Raw genomic sequence first — 22,006 nt, forward strand, 5'->3', positions numbered from 1 at the left:
CTGCTCAATGAGGCCGCTCAGATTAAGGTTCTTGGTGAAGCTGCTAGAACTCCTACTACGTCCCTTCGTAAAACTGCAGATTAAACTAAACTATCGCGTGAATCAGTCAGGAAAGTATTGAATCCTCAAAAATTTCATCCATACAAACTCCTAATTATTCAAGAATATTTAGTGGATGATGACCCAGCCTGACGTATTGAGTTTTGCAAAATTATGACGAACAAGATTATTAATCAGCCCACATTAATAAATAATATATGTTTTAGTGATGAATGCACCTTTCACGTAAATGGCAAAGTCAACAAACAAACCTGTCGTTATTGCGAGCGACTTTAATCCTCATATTATTCGAGAGAAACATACGCAGTATCCTCGAAAATTAAATGTTTGAGCAAGTAAATTGGGCAATAGCATTATCGGTGCCCTCTTAATCAATGAAACTGTAAATGTTTAAATTTATGCAGAAATGTTAGACACAACTATAGAACCTCTTATAGTTCATGAGGTGGAAAATATAAGGGACGCCAATGGAAATCTTGCTCTAGATGAACATTTGCTGAACTTCTAACAGGACGGAGCGCCTCCGCATTATGTACGGCCAGTAAGAAAATAGTTGGATAATCATTACCCAGAGCAGTGAATTGGTAGGAAGGGACCCATGCAATAGCCACCTAGGTCGTCAGATCTTACACCGCTGGATTTTTTCTTATGTATATATATACACTTCCGTTGTATTTAAAACTCAACCAGATTCAATTCAACAATTATACCAAAAAAATGTACAGGAGTGTAGAAGTATTTCACCTGAAACTCTTCAAAACGGCCGAGAACACACTTTGAACCTATTCATAGAATAGTAAATGTTTCCAGTATTTCATTATCATTTCATAATTTTTTAAGGAGTTGCATTATTTAAATGTAGATAAAATACATTTCACACATTTTTGAGGTTAAATCAGGATTTTGAAAAAAAAATTAGATGCAGTTTATGTAGAATTTTATGAGGATAATTTTATGGTTTTTATAAGAATTTTATTATTCATGATTGAATCTTTAAAAAGATTAATACTAATATCCCCTACAAACCATAAATAATAGTAATGTTAGCAATTTCTTTGAGAATCTGGATCAATAATTGCAAAAAAATCCAGAGTATGTAAAGGGTAGCCGGTAAATTGCAACAAGTTGCATTTTGATAACATCAGATGCTGCAGGAGGTGATAATATTTCATTGCAGATGCTAAAGATGAGTCTTTGGTTATTAACCATCTAGCTCACATCATAAATCTCTGCTTGGAATATAGGTATTTCCTGGCACTCTGGAAGACTTCAATAATGTCCAGTACCCAAAGTTCGGAATCTATCTCGTGTTGAAGATCTTAGACCAATTAGTTTATTACTTATTGTATCAAAGGTCGTTAAGAGGGCTGTTCATTCTCAGGTATTAAAGTACCTTAAGGACAATAAACTTCTCCCATTGCATCAATCTGGCTTTAGAGCGGGACACAGAACTTCAACGGACTTACTAAATCTAATTGATAACATCCGATCTCGGGATAAAAATATTAGTGTTATATCAGTGTCCCTTAACCACTCCAAGGCATTTGATGTCCTTAACCATGATCTGCTGTGTGCTAAGTTGCAATATCTGGATTTCAATCTCTGCTCTTGCAGCTTTTTTAAAAGTTATTTGTCAAATAGGCAGGAAAAAGTTAGGATAAATAATGCTTTTTTGTACCAGGGGATGTTGTCTCGGGGGTTCCACAGGGATCAATTTTCGATCCCTTGCTTTTCCTTGTCTATACTTTTGAAATATTCCAGGCTACCAAGAATTCTCATGTCCAATCTTATGCAAATAAAACGCAATTACCATTCAGTGTAGTTTTTAAAATTTGCTTTTGGAAAAACGATTGATATATTCATTTTTGGAGGTTCTGGTTCATTTTCTTGTGCTCTGTATGGGCTGACTGATGTACGCCCAAGTACTTAGTTTCCCCTTCTTCCATAGCCCGAATGAGACTACCATCTTGTAATTCAAAGTTGTTGGTGTTGTGTTTACGTTTGATAGTTGTTTTACTTTGATATCATCCATGTACATTAGATGTGTAATATTATATAGGTTTTCCCTGTTATTTTTAACGTTAAATCCATGTTGACTTTGATTAAGCATATGGAAGAGGGGATTTAGTGACAGACAAAACCAGATGGGACTCAGGGAATCTCCCTGGAAAAGGCCTTGTTGTATTTTAATACGCTCAATCGCTAAAGTTTTATTTCTGCAGTTAAGATTTAACTGTGTGGTCCAGAAACCCATCATATGGTTTAATAAATTGATAAGCGGTGGAGCGACTTTATAAATCTTAAGCAGCCAAGTGTGTAGAACGGTATCGAAAGCCTTACGGTAATCTATAAAGGCGGTGTATAAGTTTCTCTGCTTCTGTATTGCTTGTTCCATAATAACAGTATCTATAAGTAACTGTTCTTTACATCCTTGAGACCTCTTAATGCAGCCCTTTTGTTCTAGAGCGATAATTCCGTGGTCTTCGTAGTGCTTATAAATTATTTTTGCAATGCATGCTCTAAGCAGTTTATAAATTGTAGGCAGGTGGGTGATGGGCCTATATTTTGCAGGATTTTAGCTATCGTTACCTTTTGGCAGCAAATATGTTAGTCCTTGCGCAATGTAAGTTGGTATTGTGGTTGGTTCCTGCAAAAATCTGTTGAAATGACGAGCTAAATATGTATGAGTGCATTTAAACCGTTTGTACCAAAAGTTATGAAATCAGTCGTTACCAGCTGCTTTCTCCACTATCTGCCTCAACAGCTCAGGAGATATTATCGGCTCGTCCATTGGTCCTAGTTCTTTCATTCTGTCAATCTCTTTTTGTATCCAGGGTGCTTCGATATTATGAGTTGTAGGTACGGACCAGATTGACTCCCAAAACTCCCTGACTTGTCGTTTAGATGGTGGTTTACCGCTGTTGTTATTGGTGACATTTCTAAGCCTCCGATAAAACTGTTTCTCGTTGTTCTGAAACAGCCTATTGGATGTTTTTCTACGGTTAGATTCTTTATATCTACAAAGTCGTTGTGCAGCAACGCTTAGTTTTTGTTTCAGAGTGTCTAAAACTTCTGCTATATTATGATTGATTTTGTTTTGCCGCACAACACTTGCTTGGTTAACTTACTGTTTCTTTGTCCTTGAATGTAGGCGGTCAGTTGGCCAATATCTTTTCTAAGTTTGGTTATTTTGTTGTTTAGTCGCCTTTCCCAAGGTCGGACATGTTCTGTTGTGTTGTTTGTATCCGAGTGGTTTCGGACGTCCGATTTAGTCATTCTGATAGCGGTTACAGCTGCTGCATACAGAGCAGTATGCAGCTCATTAAAGGTGTAATGTTCTTCCAGATATTGTGGAAGGATTGTCGTATTTAATAAGTTTACCATGATAGCAAATTGCCTGCTGCATTTTTGCTTAGGAATAACTGGTCGCTTTGTAGGGTCCATACCTGAAAATTCTATCAAAGCCCCAATGAAATAACTCCTTACCTTCTCCAACTGAGTATTATCACCGGAGTCTTGGTTGTGTACTATTCGATCCGGTGATGGTGGAGTATCTGGATCTGGTTGCGCGCCTCCTGCTGGTATTGCTGCTTGAATATTATGATCTTCTCGAGGCTCAATAGGATGGGAGGCCTCTTATTCCTACAGAAATCTCCTTCGGTGACTTTTTAGTAGCAGCGCATGAGATCTGTGTTCAGTTGGTCAGTCTACTGCATACGCTGCCAGGGTTTTCCTGCTTTGGTGGTTAGTGGCTGATCTGTCAACAAAACACGGTTATCAGGTTGAGCGACATGTTCTTTGGTGCTCACGAGAGTGATGTGATGTCACGAAGTGAGGTAGGTCGATTGTTCGTAGCGGGGTCGTCAATGGGTTGGTCGAGCGTAGGGTTCCCGCGCCGTGTTCTGTGTTCTTGGAACCATATTTCACGTGTAGCAGGGGGTTAGCCTGAAACACGGTGTTCTCCCTATCGTGTCAGCCTCACCCTTTGCCATCCACCGGGTTGGGTTACCCGGGCTCAGGCTCCGGGAAAGTTTCCAGGGCCCACCAGCTTGGAGGTGCTATTAGGAATTGGGTAGAAGAGGCTATAAAAGTCGCTTTACTACCCCTCTGGACCTCATTATTATTATTATTATTATTATTATTATTATTATTATTATTATTATTATTATTATTATTATTATTATTATTATTATTATTATTATTATTATTATTGTCGGTTGTCGGGCCCTGGATAATGTTCGGTCTTCTGTAACCATGAACTTTCTGACGACCCGTGCTGTCCCCAGTAGCACCGCTTTTTGCATGTTTTTGTAGTGGTGCTCACTTAGTCCCAGTTGTTTGAGGTTCTCTACAAGGGTTTTTGGTATAAGTCCAGTTGACGAGATTATTATCGGAATTGTTTGAACATGCTCCATCTCCCATTGCCGTCTAATTTGCCCTTCAAGATCTCGATATTTGATGATCTTTTCGTTGTATTTTCCTTGGAGGTTATTGTTATTAGGTATAGCAACGTCAATCAGCGTGGTTCTCCTTAGTCGCTTATCCACCAGGATAAGATCTGGTCTATTATTGACAGTTCTTTGGTTGGTGAGAACAGTTTGGTCCGAGTACAATTTATACTCGTTATTTTCAAGAACTAGCTCTGGAGTATAATTGTAATATGGAACTTTGTCCGTCCTCAAGAGGTTCAGTTTAACTGCAAGTTCTTGGTGCCGTATTTTTCCCACGCAGTCATGACGTGCCTTATACTCAGTTTGGGCAAACGTTTGACATCCTCCCGTTATGTGTTGGATGGATTCTGTCACTTGGCATCCATATTGACATTCGCTCTGTACTGAGGGATCCGAAATAATGCACTTCAAGTAGTTTCTAGTTGGAATAACTTGGTCTTGTATGGCCAAGAGGAAACCTTCCGTTTCGGGAAACAGTTGTCCCGAAGTTAGCCAGTAGTTCGACGTAACCTCGTTGACGTGTCTCCCGTGCAGTGGTTTTTGTGCCAATGAACGATGCTTTTCTTCATCAGTGACGTGGTGACTTTCGATTTCGCGATTCTTCAGTTTTAGAGGTGTAGAGTCATCGACCTCGCATATAGCACGGTGCAGAGCGGACGATCTAGCCTTTTCATGAAAGAAATTTCTCAGAACTGAAATTTGTCGGTCTAACTGTTTGCCAATATCTGCCAATCTTCTACCTCCCTGATGTCTTGGTAGCGTAGTTCTTTCTGTGGCACTTCGAGTCCGTCTTGCTCCATCCCACAATTCCAAAGGAATATATTAGTGCTGTACAGGCATACGTATTCAACGCCTTAAATAGATTCTTACTGTTGAGGCTCGTTTTCACTATGTGCTTTGCTCTTGTTGTAAACTCAGCAGTGAGTTTACCTTTCATTGTTCGGTGGTCTATTCGCGCTGCCTGCACCATTTCCAGGTATTTGTATGTATCACCCTCTTCCATGGCATCTATAGTTTGGCCATCCTGCATCTCGAAGGATCCCGGCTGCATCTTTCTTCGTACAATGTTGTTAATACGACACTTATCCAGCCCAAACCTCATTCCGATATCAGCAGAGAATTCCTCCACCATATTAAGCATCTGATCCAGTTAATTACTGGTGGCACCCATTAGCTTTAGATCGTCCATATAGAGCAAATGATTTGCTCTTGCGATTTCCCTACTATTCTTCTTAATAGCAAAGCCGTAAGAGGTGGAATTGAGTCGAGATGATAGAGGATTCATGGCTAGACAGAACCAAAGTGGACTCAGAGAGTCGCCCTGGAATATACCCTTACGGATCGGTATTGTGTTTGTCTTAATACTCTCTCCAGTAGAAAGTTGTAGATGCATAGTTGTTCTCCATATCGCCATTGTGCTCTCCAGTAGAGTCACAATGCGTTCATCTATTTTATATATCCTAAGGACATTAATAAGCCATTCATGTGGGATAGAATCAAAGGCCTTCTTGTAATCGACATAGGCGGTGTAGAGATTTCTCTTATTACTATAGGCCTGGTTGCAAATTACGGAGTCGATGGTCAATTGCTCCTTATAGCCCATGTCTCCCCTAGCACATCCCTTCTGTTGAACAGCAATAATGTTGTTGTCCTCGCAATGTTGGTGTATGCGCTCTGTAAGACACGCGGTTACCAGCTTATACAGTGTTGGTAAACATGTTATTGGCCGATATTTCGCTGGATCTTGTGTATTCTGTGGATCTTTTGATAGCAGAAAAGTTGATCCCTGAGTGAGGAACGTTGGAAGTTTGTTCGGTTCCATCAGCAGATCATTTATTAGTGTGGTCAGTTGTTTGTGGGTTGACCACAGCTTTTTGATCCAATAATTATGTACGTGGTCTGGACCAGGGGCTTTCAAGTTGTGAAGGCCTCTAATTATAGTGGAGACCTCTTCAACGGTAAATGGCTGATAATGCATTTGCTCGAAAAGTTGAGACTTTTGTCGCTCTTCATCTATCCAACTTGGCTGGTTATTACATGGTGTCGTCGTTGTTAATTGACTACTCCAGAATGTTTAAAATTCATCGCTGGTTGGATAGTTATTTTCGCAAGGACTGGTTGAAAACTTAAGTTTTCTATAAAAAGATTTCTCCGAGCGTAGGAAAAGCGCGTTGTCCTGCTTTCTGCTATTGCTGGATTTATATCTTTTAAACCGTCCTGCATATACCGATAATTTTTGTTTCAGTGTATCCAAACATTCTTCAGGTGTTCGATTTTCTGGGTTATATTGGCCATGATGCTGGTAACGACTCATGATTGCTATTACGTTCTTTCGTGTCTTAGATGTTCGCACTCCTCCGATAAATGCGATGAGCTGCCCTATATCTTTCCGAATGAAGTCTATCCTGATCTGCAACCTTCTTGCCAATGGTGGTGGTTCGCTTGATACCTGTTGTTTTTACCACGCTTAGCATTAGGCTTGACACCCAGAGTTCTGGTGACAAATGTTGCTGCACAGTAGATCAGCAGGTGCAACTGTTCTAAACTGCCAGTTTCCTGTAGGTGTTCTGGTAAAATATTGTTGTTCAACGTTTCCAGAGCTGTTGCCAAGCTACGTGAAGAGTTCACTTTTGGTATTGGGGGTCTAAGCAGCGGCTTTGTTCCATCGAACTCCATCAATGCCCTTCTGAATTCTGCCTGCAGTTTTTCAAGAACCTCTTCAACATTTTGCATATTATTGTCACGGATTTCAGTGAGCATTAGTTGTTCAATTGGTTCAAGTAGCTGGTGTTCAGCTTGTGCTTCCGCGTTTGGTATTTCTGGTGAAGCAGGGTTATTATTCAGTTCAAGTTCCACTTCTCGTCTAATGGTTGCTAATCGAGTTTCTGGGATAAGGTTGTTCCTTAGAATTACACGGTACTGGTCTGCAACGCGCTGTTCGGTCACATTTAGTTCTGGATATCTCTCGCAGAATTTGGCGTAAAGTTGCTGATATCCGACCATCTCCCTTTCATTGTTGGTGATTCTGTAGAAGATTCGCATTATGGTTTCATTAATAGACGTAGTCCATTTCATGCGCCTTCTTGGTAGTTCTTCTTCTTCTTCTTCTTCTTATTATTATTATTATTATTATTATTATTATTATTATTATTATTATTATTATTATTATTATTATTATTATTATTATTATTATTAATATTATTATTATTATTATATGACGACACATTATTGTTACTAATAAATTATTCACTTCTACAGATTGTGAGTGGTACGGGTTTTCAGATCACAAGGCCTTTCAATATTTACCAATTTAATTTGTATTACAATTATTAGGTCAATTTTCTTTATTAATATGAAAGTAAGTAATAAGAAAGCTATAAGATATTAAAAGAAAAGTGTGTTGTTAAAAGCGTATGTAAGACAAAGAAGGTGATAAACTTCCATTTATCCTTACTGATTTAGTTCGCCCCGTCAAATAACTTTTAGGTAATACTTATGCAAAGTTCAGATGTCTAAATATTATAATTCTTTCTTAAATAATAAATCTATCTAATCCCATGGAATAGTTTAACAAGAACAAAAGAGTTTGCAAGTCAAAATCCATTATCTTAATATAAAACTAGATTGATGAGTTGGCAAAACACGGTAACTATCACGGTATCTATACTTCGTAATTAAATTCTCCAAAAATGCCTCCTTTGGGATTGCCGCGATAATACTAATTGACTTAAATTCAAATAATAAAAAAAAACCAATATCACAAGGAAAAAATGGAAACTACCAGATTTCAGAAATAATGGACGCCTATATTAGATATATCAATTGAGTGATGAGGAACTAGCACAAGGCGACCATTATAAACTTAACACCACTCTTCGTCGAGCTTAATGGTTCTTCCTCGCCAATTATTTTTCCTTAAATATGTAGTATCATTGCTAAGCGATTCTTATTTTATTATTATAGTAATTGTATTTAAGATTTTATTCCAAAATTTTAATACAAATTCAGAACAACATATTATAATTTCTCCAACTGAAGTGCTGACAAATTTCAAGTTTAAATGAAGGTGACTTTTCTGTAGACCTCTTATCCTAGAAAAACAAATAAGCAAAAAAAAAGTATGTAAGTATATTTGTTTAAAACCAATGACATATAGGTGAAAGTGATTAAAACTTTTTATTCATTAGACTCAGGTCTCATCATTTTTAAATATTAAAACTTTAGATAAGATTATTTTCTTAATATAAATTTCTGATTTTCTAAACCTTTAAACATATCCGTTAGAACAGTCGATAATAAGGTGATTTTCTTATAGTTAACAGATATAAAATTTATTGTTAAAATGCTACTAAGTTAACAATATTGCGTTAAAATTATTTTAGTTGCTAATTTTATGAATTAAATAAGAAATTAAATTGTTTTTAGAATGATGTCGATACATCTTGCTTTCGTTGCCTGCTTTGCTGTCGTGGTATATGCAAACCAGGAGTTATGGGATCAATTTAAGGCAAGTATTTTTCGGTAATTTCTACCTTATATTTTTAATGCTTATAATCTCTAATTAGATAAAACATGGTAAGTCATACTCTACTGAAGCTGAAGAGAAGCGCCGCTATGAAATCTTCAAATCCAACCTTAAATCCATTGAAGACCACAATGCTAAATATGAAAGAGGTGAAGTAACTTGGTTTCAAGCGCCAAATCACATGTCAGATTGGACTTTTGAGGAATTTGAAAACACCCTAAGGACTAAACCTTTAACAAATACTGCTGATGGAAAGGTACATATCCTCTCAGGAAAACAACTTCCTAAAAGTATTGACTGGAGGGACAGCGGAATCGTTACAGAGGTACAAAATCAAGGATACAAATGTGGATCTTGCTGGAGTTTTAGTGTTGTAAGTTTTATGTTAATTTTTATGTTAATTTACTCAGATAATTAAAATACTATTGATGTTTACAGGCTGGAACCCTCGAAGGACTCTACGCCCAAAAAACCGGTAATCTTCTTCAATTATCCGAACAAAATCTTATAGATTGTGCCACTCCTGATAATGGATATAACTGCAATGGCTGTAGTGGTGGAATACCCTCAGAAGCATTACAATACGTTGTAGACAATGGAATCGATTATTTTTCGGAATATCCATATGAAGGCGAACAAAAGGAATGCAGACAAAAAAACAAAATTCTTCAAATTTCTAGCTACACAAATACCGTTCCCAATGACGAATCTAGTCTGCAAGACGCTGTAGCAACTGTTGGTCCGGTTTCAGTATCCCTTAATGGTAGCCTTGCAATGCATTACTCTGGTGGAATTTTTCAAGATGAAAAGTGTGAAAAGGGCGTTAATCATGGCGTCTTGGCAGTAGGATATGGAGAGGAAAATGGACAAAAGTATTGGATTTTCAAAAACTCTTATGGAACTGATTGGGGAATTAAGGGTTACATGAAGATAGTTATGGGGTCAAATATGTGTGGATTAGCTTCCCAGCCATGTTATCCTAATTTGTAGAGTAACCTATAGTAAAATGTTATATTTTTTGAGCTAAATATTGCCCATATATTAATAAATGTTTATAAACAAAATCGATATATTAATTAAAACTAAACTAAAGCTGCACTCAAATACCAAAAATTAGCATACAAAAAAATTATAAAAATAAAATCTGACAACATAAGGTTAAAAATAAATATTAAAATGACTCCCTACATTGTACGTAAAAAATGAAACAAATATGTTAAACCATATTAAGATCCTACATACATCTTCGAAATCCAGTTTGCGATATTTCAATGGTGGCACCAAGAGTTCATTTAAATTTAAATTCAAATTTAAAATAAAATTATTTATCATTAAAATTAGAAACATAATTATCAATTTACAATAAATAAACCTTTATGATAAATAGGACCATGCCTCGATTGTGAAACCATTAACACAGGTGCAAAATTGTGTAGCAAGGCCCTTTTTAAAAAAAGAATGATAAATAAAAAAGAAAGAATAATAATAACTATTAACCAGGCTAATATAAGTACTTTTCTTAATATAAATTTCTGATTTTCTAAACCTTTAAACATATCCGTTAGAACAGTCGATAATAAGGTGATTTTCTTATAGTTAACAGATATAAAATTTATTGTTAAAATGCTACTAAGTTAACAATATTGCGTTAAAATTATTTTAGTTGCTAATTTTATGAATTAAATAAGAAATTAAATTGTTTTTAGAATGATGTCGATACATCTTGCTTTCGTTGCCTGCTTTGCTGTCGTGGTATATGCAAACCAGGAGTTATGGGATCAATTTAAGGCAAGTATTTTTCGGTAATTTCTACCTTATATTTTTAATGCTTATAATCTCTAATTAGATAAAACATGGTAAGTCATACTCTACTGAAGCTGAAGAGAAGCGCCGCTATGAAATCTTCAAATCCAACCTTAAATCCATTGAAGACCACAATGCTAAATATGAAAGAGGTGAAGTAACTTGGTTTCAAGCGCCAAATCACATGTCAGATTGGACTTTTGAGGAATTTGAAAACACCCTAAGGACTAAACCTTTAACAAATACTGCTGATGGAAAGGTACATATCCTCTCAGGAAAACAACTTCCTAAAAGTATTGACTGGAGGGACAGCGGAATCGTTACAGAGGTACAAAATCAAGGATACAAATGTGGATCTTGCTGGAGTTTTAGTGTTGTAAGTTTTATGTTAATTTTTATGTTAATTTACTCAGATAATTAAAATACTATTGATGTTTACAGGCTGGAACCCTCGAAGGACTCTACGCCCAAAAAACCGGTAATCTTCTTCAATTATCCGAACAAAATCTTATAGATTGTGCCACTCCTGATAATGGATATAACTGCAATGGCTGTAGTGGTGGAATACCCTCAGAAGCATTACAATACGTTGTAGACAATGGAATCGATTATTTTTCGGAATATCCATATGAAGGCGAACAAAAGGAATGCAGACAAAAAAACAAAATTCTTCAAATTTCTAGCTACACAAATACCGTTCCCAATGACGAATCTAGTCTGCAAGACGCTGTAGCAACTGTTGGTCCGGTTTCAGTATCCCTTAATGGTAGCCTTGCAATGCATTACTCTGGTGGAATTTTTCAAGATGAAAAGTGTGAAAAGGGCGTTAATCATGGCGTCTTGGCAGTAGGATATGGAGAGGAAAATGGACAAAAGTATTGGATTTTCAAAAACTCTTATGGAACTGATTGGGGAATTAAGGGTTACATGAAGATAGTTATGGGGTCAAATATGTGTGGATTAGCTTCCCAGCCATGTTATCCTAATTTGTAGAGTAACCTATAGTAAAATGTTATATTTTTTGAGCTAAATATTGCCCATATATTAATAAATGTTTATAAACAAAATCGATATATTAATTAAAACTAAACTAAAGCTGCACTCAAATACCAAAAATTAGCATACAAAAAAATTATAAAAATAAAATCTGACAACATAAGGTTAAAAATAAATATTAAAATGACTCCCTACATTGTACGTAAAAAATGAAACAAATATGTTAAACCATATTAAGATCCTACATACATCTTCGAAATCCAGTTTGCGATATTTCAATGGTGGCACCAAGAGTTCATTTAAATTTAAATTCAAATTTAAAATAAAATTATTTATCATTAAAATTAGAAACATAATTATCAATTTACAATAAATAAACCTTTATGATAAATAGGACCATGCCTCGATTGTGAAACCATTAACACAGGTGCAAAATTGTGTAGCAAGGCCCTTTTTAAAAAAAGAATGATAAATAAAAAAGAAAGAATAATAATAACTATTAACCAGGCTAATATAAGTACTTTTCTTAATATAAATTTATGATAATACATTTTTTGTTTTTTTTTTCGACAGTAAAAGACACTCTAGAGGGAGGAAGGTAGATGCGCAAGGGGCGCAAAGAAAAATGTGGCATGTAAACAAGCGCTACTTGTAAAGAAATTTTAGATAGAGGCGAGCGGATACCAAATCTCTACAAAAAAATGTAGACAGTCATTTTCATGGTTTTTAATACATTAATTGTATTTATATCAAATTATTTAAAATTAAATTAAGCATTTAATTGCTGTTTTTCAAGGAGATAATTTTGAAAATATTTTTTAAATACTCCCATTGAAAATTGTTTAACATGCTCAGGCAATTGCCTATTCCAAAGTTGAGAAGTTACAAAACAAAAGATTTCCGAAAATTTGTGTTTCTATGCTGTAGGTCTCTAAATAAATTTATAAATCTAGTATTATACATATGAAGGGAAAATTATATACTAAATATAGTAAATAATATAGTAAATAATTTTTTGCTCTCTAGTTTTTAAAATATTATAAATAAAGGTGTACATATGGCATTTTCTACGATTTTTCATATTCAAAATAAAACTGTTATTTAAATAGGGAGAAATATGATTCCTAAATGGTATTTTGAATACAAAACGCATACAGCATTTTGCATACAGAAAATGATAATTAATCACAATTAAGTAGGAAAACGTTCGTAGACAAGGCAGTATTAAACATCATAAGCCATGGACCACTAAAGGCTTACGTGTTTCTGCAAAAAACATGCGCTCATTATCACACCTGAAAAAATTTACAGATTTACGTATTTTTTCATAACTATGTCAAGCTTTATAGAAAAATGTACCATAAGACTATAAAAGCTGCAAAAGATATTTATTATAATAAAAAGATGATCGAATCAAGTAATGCTGCCACAGAAATATGATCTATTGTAAATGAATTAAGAGATAAGACTTCTTCATCTAGCACTATCCCTACTTTACCTGAGGACCTCAATCACTACTTTGTTAATGTAGCTAAAAATCTAATGGCTACCATAACACCTTCTCATGATCCTCGTTCATATCTCCCAAATGAAAATTTACACAGCTTCTTTTTTACCCCCATTGTATCAACAGAGCTTCAAACTACAATAAATGAAATAAAAAAGAAATCATTATCTGGTACAGATGGGCTCACTCTCAAAATATTTTCCAATCTGCCAAATTGCACCTTAATTCATCTAACAAACTTAATTCACAAGTCATTCCAAAATGGAGTCTTTCCTACCTGCCTTAAGACTGCAATAATTATTCCTTTGCATAAGGGAGGAGATAAACAACAAGCTTCAAACTATCGCCCAATCGCACTCCTTCCCACTTTATCAAAGATCGTTAAACGATTGGTTAAAAAAAAGGCTCTTATCGTTTCTGTTTAAATATAAAATTCTTACTCCTCACCAATTTGGATTCTTGAGTAACAAGTGCACAAATGATGCTATGTTTTCTCTCTTTAATAGTCTTTACACCAGTATAAATAATAATCATTCAACAGCAACAATTTTTTGTGATTTCTCCAAGGCTTTTGATTGTATAAGCCATAACATCTTAATTGACGAATTGAATCACTATGGGTTCAGAGGAACGCCCCTTGAGTGGTTTAAATCGTGTCTCAGTTACAGAAATCAGCTTGTAAAGGTTGATACGACGAAGTCCTCTTACAAACCAATAGAATGTGGGGTACCTCAGTCCTGGGCTCTATTTTGTTTCTGATCTTTATAAATGACATGGCCAATCTTAACATCAGTGGCAAAATCTGTCTTTTTGCTGACGATACTAGCTTTACATGGAGCAATCCGGATGCTAGGGCACTACATGCTACTATTTCTAATGACTTAATTACCATTAAATCGTGGCGCGATTCTAATCTTCTGTGCCTAAATGTCTCAAAAACTAAAGTCTTATCATATAAAACTACTATTCAGCCCTTTGTACTTAACAACACCAGTTTGGACGTGGTTGAATCTGTGAAGTTCTTGGGACTTAATGTTGACTACTTCCTAAAATGGGACTTGCATATTGATGCCTTATATAAAAAATTAAGTTCAGCATGTTTTGCCTTAAGATCAGTTTCCAGGGAATTAAGTTTTCAAACATCAAGAACAGTTTATTATGCCCTTTTTGAGTCACATCTACGTTACGCTCTTCCATTGTGGGGCACATGCGGTGTGACTCAATTTGAGCGCATCTTTAAACTCCAAAAGAGAGCAGTTTGGTATCTGCTTGGACTTAATAGGAGAGCTCACTGTCAAGAAATCTTCAAAAAATATAAGATACTTACTCTTCCCTCTCTATTGATATTGGAATCTATTTGCTTAGTACACAAACATAAGTCAGAAATGCCAAGTAGGCCATCTCACAATTATTCACTTCGCAACGCAGTGCATGATCTTTATCTGCAAACCCCTTGGTCCGAATTAGTAAAAAGCTCTATTCTATACAGAGCCAAAAAGATATATAATCATTTGCGTTTGGAAATTAAATCAATTACTTCTTTTCCTCGATTTCATAATACTTTGAAAGCGTACTTCTGGAAAAAGTCTTGTACGCAGTGGAGGATTTTTTCTAGGATAACTTTTTAGGTATCACACACACACTGGCTCTTTTTATATCTTAAAATAGAGAATATATTTGTTTTTTTTTTTAGTAAATGAATTGCACTTTCATTCTGTATTTAATTAATTTACTGTTATTGACTCTTGTGTTTATTTTTATTGACATTTTATACATCATGATGTATATTGACCAGGTACATTGTTTTTGTACAGTTTTGCATGTATCTATTTTGTTTGTATATTTATTTTTATTTTTTTATTTTGTGTGTTTTGTTTTGTTTTTGTATGTTTTTTTTTATTAGCTTTGTCTACAAAATTTTGTAATTTTTTGACAAAAAAGCATATGATTGATTGAATCATGGGCTCAAATAGTAAGTTTGCCCTTAAATCTAAAATTCATATCGTAAGCGTCTGTCCGCAAACGGATTTTGTTTTAAAGGTAAGATGCAGATTATTCATGGATAATCTTATGACAATAAAAGACATAATGTGAATTTATCTGCGTGGAGTCATATTAAGCCAGCCAGACTCTATAAATGCATAATTTATATGATATATCATACTTCCTAATGATAAATATTAAACGTACAGGGAAGTTTTTTAGTTTTTGTATACGACTAGCCTTCTGCATAGACATGCAAGATCCATATACAACATCAAAAAAATTAAACTCAGAGAAGACAATACTTTAAATTCATATAGACTCTCTAAAGGCACTTGCTAATAGGCTTGAAAAATATGAACTCGTTATCTATTATAAGTTCCTTGCACTTTCTTTAATTTGCAAGGGTAAATTGTTAATGGTAATAACATTAAAAAATGTAGTTGCTACAAATTCTATGTAATTTTTTTACCAAAAATGAGTACGAGAGATTTTTTAGAATTTATCGTCAATAACTTGATGCCAAGCAATATTATTAAATGCATATAAATCAGAATTCATTCCAGCAATTACTTGAGGAGTCTTCTCAGGCAAAAAAAACAAGTACAGGGTGTCCCATTTTGGGTACTTTTGCGGGGTATCTCCGTTATTTTTAACGTAAGCGTGATGCGGTTTTCGCGACAGTATGCTACTAACACGCCGTTAACAAAAATTCCAAAGCCCTCTTAGTTTTTAAGATATAGGCCATTCTTAAAAATTCGACATTTTCAGACCACCCTTGTATTTTGGTTATTCTTTAACTTATCAAATATGTAAAAAAAAAGAGTTTTACAGATTTTTTCCGTAGAATGTAGTGGCGTAGATAATTTTTTTAACTATTTACTGTTTTTGAGTTATAAGCCAGAGCTGGATCAGGGCTTATTGGTGGGATCCCACATACCAGTAGGGCATACTCGCTGGGGGAGCACGCCACTGTCTTCCAGGCCGAAGTATTCGCTGTATTAAAATGCGGACAGAAAATCCTAAGCAGCGGACACCGCAATACAGTTGTATCAATATGCTCGGACAGCAGAGCTGCCATTAAGGCTATCACGGCCGCAAAGGTAAGCTCCAAGCTTGTACTAGAGTGCATAAAAGTCCTGAAAAAACTGGTACAGGTTGGATGCAGGGTCCAGCTCGTCTGGATACCTGGCCACGCAGGCCATGCAGGTAATGAGGAAGCGGACTCTCTCGCCAGACTGGGATCCGCGAATGTGCCGATGGCGCCGGAACCCATAGTTGGTATCGCCAAATGCGTTGCGGTCGCGTCAATGAAGAGTCTGCTGGACAAGTGGACCCACCGAAGATGGACTGAGTCCCCTGGTATGAGACAGGCCAAAGCGCACATAGGTGGGCCCTCTGCCTGTCTCACCAAAAATCTACTACGCCTAAAAAGACGCGAAATTCGGCTAGTGACAGGTCTTTTAACTGGTCACTGGCACTTAAGAAGCCATCTCCATACTATCGGTATTGCGGACAACCCGGAATGCCGATGGTGCTGTGAGGAGGATGAAACCGTTGACCATGTAGTCGAGAAGTGCCCAGCACTCACGCGCGCCAGGTTCAAATACTTGGGTAACACTTTCAGTGTACCGAGCGACTTTAAGTCCTTCAGACCAGAGAGCCTTATTGGTTTCTCTAAGGCCGTTGGGCTCTGGTAACCCCCGGTGGGGCATGATGGGTCCATCAGGAGACCTATATGCACAACTGCCTTGGCAGCCCACTGTTTCGTCAATTCAATTCAATTCAAGCCAGATTTATGTTTTTTTTAATGGAACACCCTGTATATATATGCACTAATAAATTTGTCTTCTTTTTACCTTTTTAAAAATATATAATGGTATGCACTTTTTTTTAAGAAACATACAAATAAATAACAATTTTCTAAAATTAAGGACATACATTTATTAGTAGGCCATGACTCTTGTTGATAACAAAACAAAAGTCAACTAAATGTCAAATATTTATATTTTACGGTTTTTTAGTCAAATATTTGTATTGTAAGTATTTGTTTTTTTCTTTATTTAATAAATTCTTTGAAAAATGACAGCGTATCAAAATTAAAAAAAATATGATATGTTGGTAGTAACGAAAATTCTGAAGAAGCTTCGGCGTTATATTTTGAAAGGTAAGTAAGCGATAATGGGTACTAAAATTTAAATTACGATTATAAGTTTGTGTTTGTTAGATATCCAGAGAGGCGACAACCCTTTATCGAGATATTTGCTCGCTTAAAAGCAAATTTAGTTAAACACGTAACCTCTGTTCGCCAGCGTCCGAAAACCTATAACAAGGAGAATAGGGAAAGAAAAGAAATAGATGTTTTGGGATATATTGAAGCAACACCTTCGCCCTTATGCAGAAAAATTGAGAAAGATATTGGTGTGTCAAAAACTAATGCTCAAAGGATCCTAAAAAAATACAAGTATCATCCGTATAAATTTAGTATTGTGCAACAGTTGCATCCTGGCGATGCTGAGCGTCGAGCACTGTTTTGCCGGTGGTATCTACAACAAATCGAAGCTAATGATTTGTTCGGCAGACCTGTTATTTGGTCAGACGAATGTTTTTTTTCAAGTACGGGCATTTTTAATCGTCACAATACCAGGAATTGGAAAACAGAAAATCAGCATTTATTGTTCGAAAGGGCACAACAGGGACGTTTTGGAGTTGGGGTGTCTTGTTTTATTTTGGGCAGCAAAATAGTTTATCGGATTTTTGAAGGAGGTCTTACAGCACGTAGATACCTAGAAATCCTTGAGGAAGTTATTCCTGAACTGCTAGAAAATATTCCGCTAGCACAATACAGGGTGCCTCCGATTAAGTCGGCACAATTGGTATCTTTGTTAATATTTAAGATACAGGGTCGGTTAAATTAGCAAACTAGTAGGGTTTTTTCTGTTGATTAAAATGGTGAAAACAGAAAAAAAATTGAACATCGCGTTTTCGAGAAAATGTGAAAAATGTACTTTTGTTAAATGGAATTCCCTGTATATTTTTACATAAATCAAAAGATAATAATTTTGTGAATAAAAAAGTTTATTTATACTAGTAGCCTAAACCTAAAAATAACAAAGTTATAGCGATATTAATAATTTTTTCAAATTTAGGCAAGTTGGCCTTGAACTTTTTGAGAGCAAAATAAATATATCATTGTTTGAATAATAAAATGACAGTAGCCATAGAGATTTTATTAAATAAAGAAATACTGACAGTTACATGTTAGCAAAGTTTGTGATTTTTGTAAAATCTAAATTAGTAAAATGCCTTTTACGCATATTGAAAAATGTGATATGTTAGAATGTTACCTTGTATGTCGAAAAAATAGTGAGAGAGCACTAGAAGAGTGCCGCCAGAGATTCCAGACGTGTAACTTGCCAAACCGAAGATACTTTTTAATTCTCTACAGAAAATTTAGAACGAAAACGTGTTTAAAAGAACTAGAAGAAGGAACCAATTTATAGTAAGCGAGGATGTTGAAATTTCTATTTTGGCATATTTTAAAGCTCATATGGAAAACTCAACTAAAGATTTAGCAAGAGCTTACGGTGTCAGCTTAGTAACAATTTGGCGGGTCTTAAAGAAACACAAATTTGTGCCATATAAGTATCGACCAGTACAAACATTGTTGTCTGGCGATAACGAAAGAAGACTTGCTTTTTGCAACTGGTAACGTAATGCATATGAAGCTGATGATAATATTTTAAACCGTATAATTTGGAGCGACGAAGTTAATTTTTCAAACAAAGGTATGTTTAACCGTAAAAATGTACACTACTGGTCCCAAGAAAATCTTTTCCTTACTGATCCCAGAAATCCTCAAAATCAATTTAGTATAAACGTTTGGTGCGGCTTAATAGGAAGCCAAGTAATAGGACCTCTGTTTTATGATGGCACTTTGACTGGAAGGAGATATGTTGATCTCATATTATCTGGAGCGCTGGAAGATTATTTGAATAATGTTAACTTAGAGAGGCGGCAACAAATCTATTTTCAACAGGATGGAGCACCTCCCCATTAACTAAATAATGTAAGAATATTACTTAATAGACTATTTGACAATAAATGGATTGCGACACGTGGCCCGATTCGTTGGCCACCTAGGTCACCAGACCTAACCCATCTAGATTTTTATTTTTGGGGTTACATAAAAAATGAGGTGTATAAAAAAAATACAGAACCGTTGATGAACTTCAAACACATATTAGGCAAATAATTGGATTAATATTAATAAGCAATAAGCAAATAATTGGACGTGTGCTTCCAATTCCAAACTTTCACATATTGTGTGACAAGTTCACTTACTACTACTTTTTTATTATGTTATAATAATATACTAGCCCAATCAAACTTATTGGGTAACGTGTTTAGTGCGTATTTTATGGCCCTGGGGTATAATTGTTTCTTTTATTTTTATTTTTAAATAACACAAAAGCGAAAACAACTGAAACTTAGTCTGAGACTTATGGTATAAACTGCTCATACCTGATTTACTTATTTTCATTCTGTGAGGTTATTTATTATCGTATACTGATAGAAGTTCAAAAAACAACGGAAAACAACGTTTGTAACGGAAAGAAAAATTCTTTCCATTACAGTATCATTTGAAAAAACACCAGTTTTTTTAAAAATTCGTGTAAAGCACAGAAAAAATACCTATCAAAATAATTTTTTGTATGTATTTCGAAGACAGTAAAATAGACTGTTTTTGTAACACTCATTCATTTTTCAAGCAATAAAAAAGATAGAAAGAAAATGTGCTATATTACGTAAGAATAATCTTGTGTACAAGCATCCTACAAGCTGAAAAAACAAAACAAAAATACAATTTTGAAAAAATAAAATTGACAAAACAATGATCAAAATTAAGAGAAAACTTTTTGAACATACTTGAATTAAAGATAACTAAATAAAACAACTAACAAAACATCCGATATATTTCTAACACATAGAGGAACATGATTGTAAATTTTTTTACTTATGTAAATTAATGAGTTTTTGGTAAGGGAAGACGTAGGAATAGGTAGGGGGACATCATTTACACGACAAGTCAAATGGCCAGTGTCAGAGGGTAGTTTGAGAATTTTGTGAATAAGAGCAGCTGTTTCTAAGATAAAGAGTGAAAAAAGAGTTAGGATTTTTTCAGAAATGAAGAGGGGTTTGCAAGAATCTCTTAACTTTGCAGAAAACAGGTATCTAACTGCTTTTTTTTGAATAACAAAGACAATGTTAAGTAGCCCCTTATTGGTTAAACCCCAAAAAGGCAAGCCATACCGAATATGAGATTCAATAAGTAAGAAGTACACTGAACGTGCAATCACCCCTCCCAGCTCTTGTTTTGCCATTCTTACTGCGAAACATCCAGAAGATAATTTCCCAGCTAAATGTAAAATATGATCTTCAAACCGAAGGCGACCATCAATGGTAATTCCTAGGAACTTGCAGCACTCTTTATTCTGCAAGAGGGAATTTTCGTCAAACATCAGGCCCTGAACATCGCACTTAAACCCCATAATAGACGTCTTTCTTACATTAAACACGAGCCTGTTGGAAGAACAGCACCCTGATAAAATCTGAAGGTCTTCAAGGATACAAGTCTTAATATAATCAGAATTTTTATGGCTCCATAGTATGGTGGTATCATCAGCAAACTGAACCACCTTGCCCTGCAGTTTTAATGAACTCAAGTCATCCACAAACAGTAAAAATAACAGTGGTCCCAACACTGAACCCTAAGGAACGCCGCATTTTAGGGATCTAGAAGCAGACAAACGCCCAGATACTGTAACCTTCTGAGTACTATTTGATAGATAGGACTCAAGCCATCGCAATGCTACGCCCCTAAAACTATATTTATCGAGCTTAGATAACAGTATTCCATGATCCACACAGTCAAATGCTTTGGATAGATCACAAAACACTGCCGCCGATGACTCTCCAGAATTGAAGGACACATAGACGCTCTCCAAAAAGCTAAAAACAGCATTATGAGTCCCTTTACCGGCTTTAAATCCAAACTGATTTGCAGACAAAATGCCATTATGATGTAAAAAGGACAAAATCCTGCTTTTTGCAAGTTTTTCAACTATCTTAGAGAGGGTAGACAAAATAGAATGGGACGGAAATTACAAGGCTGATCCAAATCATCCATCCTTATGAAGAGGGATAACCACTGCCTCTTTTAAACATGATGGAAAAATGCCAATGTGTAAAGAATTGTTTATGGCAGAAACTAAAGCATTTAAGGCTGAATCAGGCAAAAAGAGTAACAACCTCGAAGATATCCCATCAGCTCCAGATGATTTATGGTTTTATAGGCGTTTGATTTCATTTTTTACTTCGGTAAGATCGACAGGATGAAAGAAAAATGAATGCTCAACCAACACTTGTTGAAGATAGTGTAAGGGATCAATGTTACTACGAATGCCCTTAAGCAAGATATTAGGTATATCACAATAATAGTCGTTTAAAATGTCAGGTCTCAACTCCAATTCAGATACTTTTCTATGGCAATGTCTAAAATCATTAATAATCGACCAACACTCTCTTTGCCTATTTGATGACATATTTAAGCGATCCCTATAATAATTAGATTTTGCTGCTTTAATTGTCATTCTGTACAGACTACGGTATTTCTGATGA

General features: G+C 35.4%; 2 protein-coding genes across 2 annotated transcripts; both read left to right on the plus strand.

Annotated features, from left to right (window-relative positions):
• The first annotated feature begins 8,774 nt into the window (after positions 1-8,774).
• LOC126740656 (procathepsin L-like) lies at positions 8,775-10,100 on the plus strand. Its single transcript, XM_050446774.1, has 4 exons — positions 8,775-8,811; positions 8,937-9,018; positions 9,077-9,409; positions 9,475-10,100. Exons 2-4 carry the CDS (start codon positions 8,938-8,940, stop codon positions 10,024-10,026), a joined length of 966 nt encoding a protein of 321 aa, XP_050302731.1. The 5' UTR covers positions 8,775-8,811; position 8,937; the 3' UTR covers positions 10,027-10,100.
• A 485-nt stretch (positions 10,101-10,585) lies between these two features.
• On the plus strand, positions 10,586-11,906 carry LOC126740657 (procathepsin L-like). Its single transcript, XM_050446775.1, has 4 exons — positions 10,586-10,617; positions 10,743-10,824; positions 10,883-11,215; positions 11,281-11,906. Exons 2-4 carry the CDS (start codon positions 10,744-10,746, stop codon positions 11,830-11,832), a joined length of 966 nt encoding a protein of 321 aa, XP_050302732.1. The 5' UTR covers positions 10,586-10,617; position 10,743; the 3' UTR covers positions 11,833-11,906.
• The last annotated feature ends 10,100 nt before the right edge of the window (positions 11,907-22,006 follow it).

This window comes from Anthonomus grandis, chromosome 9, assembly GCF_022605725.1.
Source record: "Anthonomus grandis grandis chromosome 9, icAntGran1.3, whole genome shotgun sequence".
In the NCBI taxonomy this organism is placed as follows: Eukaryota; Metazoa; Arthropoda; class Insecta; order Coleoptera; family Curculionidae; genus Anthonomus; species Anthonomus grandis.